At 38.1% G+C, this 12,609-nt stretch overlaps 1 protein-coding gene across 1 annotated transcript in view; it reads left to right on the top strand.

Moving 5' to 3' along the window:
- The window catches only part of CADPS2 (calcium dependent secretion activator 2), a 348,762-nt gene that overhangs the window by 233,310 nt on the left and 102,843 nt on the right, over positions 1-12,609 (top strand). Inside the window, exons 16-17 of the mRNA XM_063134072.1 lie at positions 4,490-4,613; positions 9,187-9,207. Coding sequence (XP_062990142.1) covers positions 4,490-4,613; positions 9,187-9,207 — 145 coding nt within the window. The remainder of the gene's footprint in view (positions 1-4,489; positions 4,614-9,186; positions 9,208-12,609) is intronic.

The following is a 12,609-nucleotide window of genomic DNA, read 5'->3' as shown; positions in this document are numbered from 1 at the left end:
CATGGTTTATTGTGGTTTATTGTGAGCTATACGGCATGGTGGGCGCAACTTGCATAATCACCAGATTATTGGGCCATCCAAACCTGGACAGGATGTCTTGTTGGAGAGTTAAACAACTCTCATATAGCCCTGTAATAGGCCATGGGCTTAAGTCACAGTGGCTTGTTTTGATCGTGCAAACCAGGTTACTGTTATTTTTAAATGCAACTTTTCCCAGGTGTATGGCAGAGACAGACTTTATGTTTTATTGTAAAACAGAGCATGGTAATTGGGTGGAACAAGCTTGGCTGCCATCCTGATAGATAAAGAAAATACTGATAATTGGTTTGTCATTCTAAAAAAGAATGAAAACAAAAATGCAGTCCAGAGTTTTCATCAATTTTACAAAAATTTTGACAATATACAAGTGATCAGTATTATAGCAGTTTCTTAAATAGAGACTCTGTGTTCATGATATTGTTGTGTATAAGATGTGTACAATATATTCTTGATTACATATTTGCTGGTATGCTGAGTAATTGTACCTGCTGTTGTAGCTCCAAAATAAACACATGTTTTCTTTGTTTTTAGATAATATGGTACCTGCTAACTTGTGAATTGATTATCACCAGTGGTTATTTATCTATGTACTTTCTGTGTTGACACAATATAATTGTTTTTATGATATTTTGATTTGTTCATTTTGTATTTTCACTTGAGGGACCTCTCCTCTCCTTTTTTTCACACATATTTTATACAAAATCGGTGAAGTCAAACTTTCATTTAAATATGTTTAGTCCCCTTTTAAGCCATTAAGGTGATAGGTATCTCTACAATACCCTTTCTTACAAAAGAATAATGTATTTTATAAAGAATTCTCAGTGGAAATCTTGAAAAAGTTACTCATAAGAGCATAAGATGTACCCTGTTGGGTGAGACTAGTCCAACATCCAGCCCAGTCATATGGAGGCTTCTATTGGCATTCAAGTGACCCCGATGCAGGAAGATTCCTCCTCAGTAGTGTACTCAACTGAATGTCTGGGGAAGCTTATTTTGTTAATCTTCATTCCTGTCTCTATCATTGACCTGTTAGTCATGTACCTCACAGTGTTAATATGAGGATGCATTAGACTGTAACTTCCTACATGGAAAATGTCACTAAGAAGCTGTTGACAGAATGTAACAAACTGAGTAGTGCATTCAATTATTTAGCATCACCCCAAAATAGATAGTGTTGATCCTGAGAGATACCCACCAAGAAGAAATAGTACATCTCTGTCTCTCTCTCTCTCTCTCTCTCTCTCTAAACAAAAAACAAAAACTAGCGAAGTTTCTCCTTGGATTGCCGTCCAGGTACGACATCCTATGTTGAATCTGAGCACATGAATTTTGGTCAGAACACTCTAAGAACAGCCCTGTCATTTAAGAATTTTCGTGGCTGTAGCCCTAGTTTCAAATTCAGCTACATGCAAAAGAAACAACAACCTGGCAAAGACAAAACTTCTCTACAATGAGGGAACTAGTGAAAAGAAAGTTGAAAGGGGGAATCAAGAGGGTTAAATCCTTGGAAAATTATTATTATTATTTATTTATATAGCACCATCAATGTACATGGTGCTGTACAGAGTAAAACAATAAATAGCAAGACTCTGCCGAATAGGCTTACATTCTAATAAAATCATAATAAAACAATAAGGAGGGGAAGAGAATGCACCAAACAGGCAGTATAAAAGTCAGAGCAAAATCAAGTTTTAAAATATGATTATTATTATTATTATTATTATTTATGGCGCTTACTCAAAAGCACAATAATAGAAGCTCAACTAAAATGCATTCCACAGGTTAGGAAAGGTAGCACCAAGTCCAAGAGGTCACCAGCATGGTTAACAAGCAGTGTCAAAAAAGCTATTGTAGAAAAGAGGGCATCCTTCAAAAAATGGAAGTCTTGCCTAAGTGAGGAAAATAAAAGGGAGCACAAGATGGCACAAAGGAGATGCAAGCAAACAATGAGATGCAAAAAAAAGCATTTTGAAGAGCACATCGTTAGTATCAAGTTCAACAATAAAGAATTCTTTAGATATATCAGAAGCAAGAAACCAGCTAGGGAAGCAGTTGGATCGTTGGATGATAATGGAGTTAAGGGAGTACTAAAGGAGGACAGGGCAATTGCAGAGAAGCTGAATGAATTCTTTGCAGAGAATTCTGCAGAGGATACAGGATAGATGCCTGTGCCTGAACTGATGTTTTCAGGAAGGGAGTCTGAGGAACTGAGGCAAATAGTGGTGACAAAAGATGAAGTTCTCAACCTTATTGACAAATTGAAAGCAAATAAATAACCAGGACCACATGGTATCCATCCTAGAGTTCTCAGAGAACTAAAATATGAAATTGCGGACCTCCTCACAAAAATATGCAACATGTCCCTAAGCTCAGCCTCTGTACCAGAGGACTGGGAAATGGGCAATGTAACACCAATTTTCAAAAAGGGATCCAGGGGGGACCCAGGAAATTACAGGCTGGTTAGCTTGATAGCTTGACATCTGTTCCAGGTAAATTGGTTGAAAGCATTATTAAAGACAAAATTAGTAAGCATATAGAAGGGCAGGTCCTACTGAAGAAGAATCAACATGGCTTCCACAAAGGCAAGTCCTGTCTCACTAATCTAGAATTCTTTGAAAGTGTCAACAAACATGTAGACAGGGGTGATCCAGTGGACACTGTTTACTTGGACTTCCAAAAGGCTTTTGATGAAGTCCCCCACCAAAGACTACTGAATAAACTTAGTAGTCATGGAATAAGAGGAGAGGTCCTTTTATGGATCAGTAACTGGTTAAAGAACAGAAAGAAAAGAGTAGGAATAAATGGTCAATTCTCCCAATGGGGGGAAGTAAATAGTGGTGTCCCACAGGAATCGGTATTGGGACCAATTCTTTTCAATTTATTCATAAGTGAACTGGAATTAGGAGTGTGCAGTAAAGTGGCCAAGTTTACTGATGACACCAAATTATTTAAGGTTGTTAAAACACAAAGGGATTGTGAAGAGCTCCAAAGGGATCTCTCCAAGCTGGGAGAGTGGGCATCCAAATGGCAGATGCGGTTCAATGTAAGCAAGTGTGAGGTGATGCATGTTGGGGGGGGGGGGAACCCAACTTCAAGTATAACCTAATGGGATCTGAGCTGGCGATGACCAAACAAGAAAGAAATCTTGGGATTGTGTTGGACAGCACAATGAAAATGTCCACCCAGTGTGCGGCTGCTGTAAAGAAGGCAAACTCCATGTTAGGCATTATAAGAAAAGGAATTGAGAATAAAATGGCCAGTATCATACTGCCCTTATACAAATCTATGGTGCTACCACGCTTAGAGTACCATGTGCAGTTATAGTCACCACACCTAAAAAGGATATTATAGAGCTGAAAAAAGTGCGGAAAAGGGCAACTAAAATGATTAATGGGCTGGAGTATCTCCCCTACGAGGAAAGGTTACATCAACTGGGATTGTTTAGCTTGGAAAAAAGGAGGCTAAGGGGAGACATGATAGAGGTGTACAAAGTTATGCATGGTATGGAGAATGTGGATAGGGAGATATTTTTCTCCCTCTCTCAAAATTCTAGAACCCGGGGTCATACCATGAAGCTGTTTGGTGGGAGATCCAGGACAAATAAAAGGAAGAACTTCTTCACACAGCGCATAGTTACATTATGGAACTCACTATCACAAGATGTAGTGATGGCCACCAATTTGGATGGCTTTAAAAGGGGGTTGGATAAATTCCTGGAGGCAAAGGCTAAGAATGGTTACTAGCCCTGATACTTGTGTGCTATCTCCAGTATTCGAGGCAGTAAGCCTGTGTGCATTAGTTGCTGGGGAACATGGGTGGGAGGGTGCTGTTGCACCATGTCCTGCTTGTTCATCCCTGGCTGATGTCTGGTTGGCCACTGTGTGAACAGAGTGCTGGACTAGATGGACCCTTGGTCTGATCCAGCAGGCCTCTTCTTATGTTCTCAATGTGTTCTGTGGTACTTAAAAGACAAAGAAGTTCATTGCATCATGAGTTTTCATAGGCAAGGGCCTATTTCATTTCACTTCAACTACAAATGCAGTAGGTGGATTCAGGCAAACTACTCTTCTGTCTGCCCACTTCCTCATCTGTAATATAAGGATAATATTAGCCTAAGTTATATGTTGCCATAAGAATTACTAATACAATTTATCTGAAGCACTTCAAACACAATGTACTGTATCAGTATTTGTTATTTTAGTCTTATATTTTATCTAGAAATAGTGATGGGCACACTGCTGGCAGTTGAAACTTAACTCATTATAACCTAAATTATTATTTCAATTCAACTCTTCTGAGATGAATAGGTAGCAAATTAAGAGCTCCATTTCTTTTCATCCTCAAATTATTAGCAAATCTAAAACAACCAGTAGTATATGTTCAAACTTTTTCTCTTGGAGGGATATGGTAATGCATCTAACCAAGTACTGTCTGACTGTCTTTGGCACAGGTCTTAATGAAAGATATTGCCACTCCCATACCAGCAGAAGAAGTGAAGAAAGTGGTTAGAAAATGTCTGGAGAAAGCGGCCTTGATCAATTACACTCGGCTTACAGATTATGCCAAAATAGAAGGTCAGTGCAGTGATCAGCTACCATCGTGGCTGTAAAAGCTATTGGTGCCTATTAAGTGAATATATTTTGTGAGCAGCCATTTCACTTTGCTGAGCAAAACCTGTACCACAGCAAGGGGAAATATCTCATTAAAATCTCAGCTGGTGAACTACTGGGCTTTTTCCTATTCATTGCTTTAATATACCTCCTGGGACCATGCTTGAATGAATGATCTTCGCTTTGTGCTGAAGTTGTTCTTTGTCCTTTATTTTAAGGGCAGTTTTACATGTCAAAAAACTGGCCCAAGTCAGCCCATTTTAGAAGGCACTCTTGTCCATTTTGAGATTTGAACTCGTTCACGCCCTACATAAAGAAGGGGAAATGGGCCTGGCAATCCGCAGCAATTGTTTACTGACCTTACATAGCTTTATTTGCATGTTTGGACCATATTTCTCAATGACCAATTGATAGTTAATTCATATCACAAAATCAGCCAATGGATTGATGTATGTGTAAAACTAGAGAAAGATGCCCTCCAACCAAAAAGCATGGGTTTGTGTGGCTTTTTCAATAATTTCTCTTATGTGTATGCAATATTTTAGCCATGGAGCAAGGCCCTAACTCAGTGGTTCTTAACCTTTTTGGTGTCACACCTCCCTTGTGAAAAATCTTATGACCCACGCCTCCCATGTGTTAACGGCCCAAAATCTAGGCTTAGGCATTTTTTAGTTCTGTCTCTGGACTAAAAAAATGCATATTTAATGAAAAGAACACAAACACAAGCAATGAACAGTTTTGTGGAAATAAAACCTGTATTTAAAGAAAGTGTTTCTAATAACTACACACATAAAAGGATAATTTCAAAATAACTTCAATGTGATCGCTGTTGCCGTTTGTGCTCAGCAGGAGTAGTTATTCGAGGGACAATGTTAGACAATGCTAGGCACTATCATCTCTGGCATCCAACCAATTTCTAGCTTTGGTTTTTTTATGCTGACAAGAGTTGAAAATCCAGATTCACACAGATAGGTGGTTGGAAATGGAATTAATGATGAAATAGCATTTTTTGCCAGAACAGGATATGCAGCCATTTGAGAGCACCAAAATTCATCAAGATTTTGATTGAAGAAATTTTGCTTGTAAGGTCATCTTTTTGCATATCAGCATCATCCATAGAGTCCAAATTAAATGTGAAAGGATTTCGAACCCACAATAGCTTCGGCTATTGGGCTGTATAGAAATGCAAAAAAATAATAATACTTTTTGCAATAAACCAGAAAAAGGTGACTTAAAACAAAGCAGTCACTTACCTTGAAAGACTGATTGTTCTTCACGATTGCTAACGCACGTGTAGCAGGTAACGATAACTACTATAACACACATGGTGTACAAATGAGCTACACATGGTTAATCTTAACTACAGTTAAGAAAAACAAGTCAGGTATAGAACCTGTGGTTTGAAGTTAGCATTTTTCCATTGGGTTTGGATATCACAGCAAACTGCAGTTCATTTAAAATGGAAGCGAAAGCACTGGCGGAAGAGGGGGAAGGTGTGAGCCTTGCAGGAGTCCAGGCTCATTCTTGTAACACTAAACTATGTTGTAGCATTCCAACTGAACCTGCACAGTGATTGTTATCTACTGTTACCTAAGGGATTACATTTCCTCTCTTTTTTCTATATTTACATTTAAAAAAAACTATAAACGTAATGGGTTTATGTGGGGTTTTCTGTATAGCAATCGAGTGAAATATTTGAACGTGTGAAGCTGCTTCATACTAAGTCAGAAGATTCATCACCTCTAGCTCAGTTTTATCTACACTGACCAGCTTCAGCTTTTTAGGGTCTCAGAGCATCATCACATGGGGGGAAATCGCATTTCCTTACCGTCACTTCTCCACCCATGCATTTGTCCTGATTACTTCCACATTCTCAAGGAAGAGGAAATAGAAATTAAACAATGTGCACATGGCCCATTCAGTGGGCCGTTTTGATTGCACTGCTTCTCCTGCACACAGCAGGATCTAGCGGCAAGTTCTGTCTCAAAAAAAAATAAGTCAGACTTACTGGGGTGACTTTTTGTCATGCAAAGAAGGCTAGAAGGGGCTGGAGGTGTGCAGGAGGCAGATGACATCATGAGAGGGACCTGCAAAAATCCATGTCTGCCCAGTGACAAGTGTGCTCATCTGATGGAACTCCCAGACAGGCATCTTCAGAGTTCTACCAGGAGATGTGAGGGATTGAACTGGGACTTTTTGCATAAAAGCATGTGCTGTACTACTGAGCTATGGCCCCTTCCCAATTCAAATTGGAGCATAGAGAAGATTTTTCTTGTCAGTACCAGCAATAATAACAACATGAACTGTTTAGAATTCAGTATATGGTGCAAGGAAAATTATAGGCTCTCTTACAGTGTATATTTAGTGTATTTTGCTACAATTTCTTTTTAGCATGACTGAAATTATAGTCACAAATAATTTGAAAAACGAGAAAAGAAAGGTGGTTGATATATTTAACAATTTGTTTAAACTTATTTTTCTCTCTTCAAGGTCACTGACAAACATGAGTTAAGCAATCTCCTGAGTGATTAACAAAAAAAAAAGCCATCTCATCACTATAGCAACCAATATTATATCATGGGAATAACAACATGAAAGCACCTTAGTAACCAGTTTATCATAATTAATTAAGATATCATGTTGTGTTTAAATGAAGGAGGATGTATGTAGATCTTTTGGAAAATGAGAAAGATACCTTTTCACCTTCAGCTAGCATCTGATGCATGCTTGCAGCAGGGGCTCTTGCTGTTCAATTATCTTGAGATTTTAACAAGCTTGTTTGGAATAATTGGGGTAAAAATAGAAAGTTTCCAAAAAGAAGTCACTAAAGCTGGACTGAAAGTCAGTAAAGTAATTTCAGTTTGGAACTCAAGGTTTATAGGGGAAATAAATATATCTTTCCTTTATATCCTTTGCAACTTTACTGAAATGTAAGATAGCAGTCCTCCACTTAAAGGCTACCTTTCTATGGAGAAGAAAGTGTTAGGGTTCTGTCAAGATAATGGCTAACAACAGTACACTTTCTTTTCTTGCAAAGTACATTATATTATAATTTTAAGTTGAGGTAATTTATCCCCAAAGATCCAGTCTTGTGTTATAAAGCTCACAGGGTCTGAAGCTAAGGAATCTGAGTCTGGTCAGGGCCCAGATAGTAGACTGCCTGGGAATCCTATGTGTGCCACCTTGAGTTCCATGGAAGAAAAGTGGGGGAAACACAACATGATAACCCACATCGAAGGGTTGAGTATGGATTGAATGTGGGTTGTCACTGAACTGCGGGTTGTTGTTGAACCATGGGTTATTGTTGAACCACAGCCACAGTTCACAACCCAACAACAAACCATGGGTTCTCTTCATTGTTTGTGGTTAACAAACCATGATTTGTTAGCACGGTTGGATGCAGAGAACATGATAACTCACATTTCAATGTGGGAAGAAAATGTGCAGAATGTGGCACTGTGCTTAGAATTTGTCATCCTGCTTTTTCATGTTTATTAAAGTACCTGTCTAGCCCTGAAACATATGGATTTATTTATTTCATTTCATTTCTATGCTGCCCAATAGCCAAAGCTCTGTGGGTGGTTCACATAAATGGATGATATCTTGTAAAGCCTCAGAATCCTCCCTCTAGCTTCACCCTATAAGAGGGATGAGGTTTTTGGAACTTTGCCCAACGGCTTGCCTTGCTCATGACCAGCAGAAGTCAAAATAAATTACTCAAAACAAGCACGGCTGTTTAAGTTTGCAACATATATATAATTTATACAGGTTACAGTATCAGGCTTTCCCTGGCAACCAATTTCAATATCTGCCTGTGTGTGTGTGTGTGTGTGTGTGTGTGTTTGTAGACATATGCACACGTGCACACAAGCACATAGCCCCGCTGTACTTCATCAAATGGCTTTTATTAGCAAATTCATAGCAGGATAGATACCATGTTTGTCTGAGGGCCAGTTAGTTCCATAATCCAGGGCATAGCTAGACCTAAGGTTTATCCCTGGATCATCCAGGGGACAAACCTGTTCACCTAGGTGACACACAGGGGTTCCAGTGCTCAGGCAGGGGTGAACCCTGGATGATCCCAGGATAAACCTTAGGTCTAGCTGTGGCCTCAGAGTATGTCAGTCTCATAGAAAGCAGCATTTTGAAAAAAAATAAACTTTGTTTCTTTCGTGTGTGTGTGTGGGAGGGTTATACCTATAGTGTGTTTATTCTAATAATTATATTGATCATGATGCAATATAATTCTAATAATTATATTGATCATGATGCATTTTTTTCTTACTGATCCCATTTAATTTCAGTAGTAAACCTGATTTATCAGGTTAATTTTACTGTCTTGTTTCCAAGTTGAATAAGGTCTTGTTTTCAAGCTGAATAAAGATTTTAGAGTTATTTGGTAATACATTTATTTTTTTGCCAGAATAAAGTGTGAAATAGACAATGTTTTGTAAATTATAATTTTAATTACCTGATGAAGGGAAAATAATGTCTTCTTTTTTCTGACTTTTTTTCTTTCTCTTTCCTCATGTTTAAGCTACAAATGAGAAGGACCCAGGTGATTGTTGTGTTAATTATATGCATGCATGTTTCACATGTTAGGTGTGGTTTTATGTATTTACTTGTTTAACTGTGCAGTCCTATACATCCACTTACCTGGGAATAAGCCTGACTAAACTCAATGCAAGTTACTTATGAGTAGACATATATAGGTTTGTGTTGTAAGTCATCAAGAGTGTTCTATCAGAATGGAACAATATGTATCATAATTTAATTACATTATCCAAATGGAGTAGTCTCTCTACAAAAAGCATTATGCAGTGAAAATATTACTGAAGTCAAAATATTTTAGAACACTGTATAACAACAGTTGCATTTATAAAGGGCTGTGGAATGAGCTCCCTAAGGAGCTGGCACTTACACTATCTTCTTTTAGACGACAGGTGAAGACCTTTTTATTCTCTCAGTATTTTAACAGTCTATAAATTAATTTTAACTCTGCTGTTTTAAATTTGCATTTTAAATTTGTATTTCTGTACTGCTGCTGTTTTTTTTCCTGGTTGTGCTTTTATATTGTATTTTATATTATGGTTTTATACTGTTGTTTTATACTTTGAATGGTTTTAATTTTTGTGAACCGCCCAAAGAGCTTCGGCTATTGGGCGGTATAGAAATGCAATAAATAAATAAATTGTGAATAACAAATTGATTGCCATTTGAATATAGAGCATTTTTAAAAACAATAAAATGTAATGTTTTATTCTCTAATTCAAAGGTCACTCCAGTAGCTTCACATCTAAATGTTAACTTTTTATTAAAACCATTGGAGAAGGGCGCAATCTTTAGTTTTCATACAGTTTTACAGCACCATGTACATTGATAGTGCTATATAAATAAATAAATAAATAAATAATAATAATAATAGTTTTAAAATGTAACCACTAATTTGATAACCAACAGTATTCTTTCTGTGGGCACTTAGGACCTGTGATAGCAACTCTGAGGTACTCCAGTATTGTGTTGGTCAATTGGCCATTCATGGTCTTTTCAGTTGGAAAAACAACAATGCTGATTTTATTCTTAGTGCTATATTAATGCCATTCCAGATCCAGTGCCAGTGATATGAGATCTCATTCTCTTGTAGTATGTGCTGGAAGGGCATAATCTGCTTTCCTATTTTATTAGAAAATCATCTGTAAATATTGGCACTTCAGAAAGAGAGAGAGAGTGGGAGCATCCCGCTTCCAAATAATTTTGAAAGAGAAAGATCACAAAGTGGTAGGATGGTGCTGTCTAGGACTGTGCATCAATCACTTCTATTTCATTTTTAAAGGTGATGCACGATATGTGCATCCTACATTTGGTGTGAGTGTGTTAAAAGGCTTTGTATTACATCTTGGCATAATAGTTGCAGGTCTATTCTTGGGTGTAGAGACTAGGTTTATATTTTGAGCAGATTAAAATTCCTATTCCGATTTATGCAACAATTTTCAAAACTATCACAACTAGTTCTGTGAAACTACCGCAGAATGAGCTGTGGTAGTTTCAAGACAGATGACTTCAGGTACTGTTGTGTTTTGAGCTTCAGAAGTTCTTGCAAAACAGAGGTGTACAACTTGTGGCCCTCCAGATGTTTTGCCTACAACTCTTATCACCCCTCTATTGGCTATGCTGGCAAGAGCTGATGGGAGTTTTAGGCTGAAACATCTGGAAGGCCACAATTTGCTCACCCCTGGAGAAATGGAATGCCAGGTTCCAGTTTAAATCAAGTAGGCAGATAATTGTTTTTATAAAGAATCTACTCATTGACCCAGTTTGCACTTAATAGCTAACTGGACAGTAAACACTCATCTGTTCCATTTTCAATCAACAACTGTTTGAGTAACTCATTGGCAATTGTTGGGTTAACTCTGAGTTGTTTAAGTCCTAAACAAGCCAGAGTTCCAGGTTCAGACATAACAATAAAAACTTAGGAATAACCCAGGAATTGTTATCACATGCGGATTGGGTGATTGTTTGACAAGACACCTGCTGTGCAAGTCTAAAATTAGCATGCCAGGAAAATGGCTAAGCTTAGAACCTAGCTTTCCATGAACATCTAAACACCCGGGTAGCCTATCTGCAGGCTGAAGTGGGGCACTTTGAGGAGGATTTGTAATATTTTGGACCATGTTTTTTGGGTCTTAGTGGTGAAGATTGAGCTGGGATGTGGAAGCTCATTGGTGGTAATGAGAAAGTTGTGTCTCTCTCTTTAACCAAACTTTTCTTTCAAGAGTTGTTATGAAAATGAACATTTTCAAAGAACATTTAAATAATAAATCTAAATTCACTTTTTTCCAAATTGAAGGCAGACTTCTCTTAAGCTCAATAGCTGGAATTATAGCAGCAGACAAATAATATTACCAGCCTCAAATTGTCTAAATAATATAACTAGTCTGACATTGCAGCTTTCCCGTATCTGTCAGGTAATCATATATTCCATCCAATGTTGGCTCACAGACAATATTGTTTAGTTGCTTACACCAAAACGGATTTACACCTACACTACATAATAACAGTAATGAGCAGATCCCAGGTTAAGAAAGGCTGCAAAAAACAACAACCGCAGTCTAATGTCCACACCAAAACTAAATTTAACCCGCCAACATGAGATTGTTTACTATCACTATTAGTAAATTATGCCGCTATTGAAATTTAAGTCCTTGTTGGTAGGCTGTTGCATTTGATTGTGCATCTTTTATGATGTTGGTTTCAGTACTGAAGCATTTCTCTTTATAGCAACAAGAATTTTAGGGAATAGGTTGAGCAAGACTTCTATTCTCCAAATTGTCATGGACCTAAAATTGTCCATGTGGCCACAGCATGGTCTATAAAGAGGGAGAGATGGAGAGAGAGAGAGAATTGAAGTAGTAATGTGCTCAGTTGACTGGCATATATCAAGTGGAGAGAATTTTGTATGCCTGTGGGTGGGCTGCATAAGTATATCTGTACGGGTGCACATACATCGTACAGTGAATACCTATCAATGTCTTGCTTCTGTAATACGTACATGCAGTGTCTGGCACAATGAATCATCTCTCTCTCCCTCTCTCCCTCTCTCTCTCTCTCTCTCTCTCTCTCTCTCTCTCTCTCTCTCTCTCTCTCTCCCTCTCTCTCTCTTTTTGTGTATGTGTGTGGACTCTTGGTGCTAGTGCAGAATAAATGACAAGAGCCTCAGCAAAGAGAAGGGTTGCCTTGGTGATGTTCCCGAGGTTAAGGTCACTTTCCATTTTCAAAGACAGCCAAGGTGGTGATGTGATAGCTTTGAGTGATATTTGTGGGAGTGGTGAAAAGGGAGCTGCTGACAGGGTTGTGCTCCCAGTTCTCCTTCTTCCTAGGAGAGGCACGGTTTCTGTAACAAGGTTTTTTGTTCTTTTCAAAGCATTTTGATCCTGGTGAAAATTAAATTACAAGCTTAGGC

This window comes from Elgaria multicarinata, chromosome 9 (assembly GCF_023053635.1).
Source record: "Elgaria multicarinata webbii isolate HBS135686 ecotype San Diego chromosome 9, rElgMul1.1.pri, whole genome shotgun sequence".
NCBI lineage: Eukaryota > Metazoa > Chordata > Lepidosauria > Squamata > Anguidae > Elgaria > Elgaria multicarinata.
The sequence above is the reverse complement of the archived record's forward strand: the minus strand, read 5'-3'. Positions and strand labels throughout refer to the sequence as shown.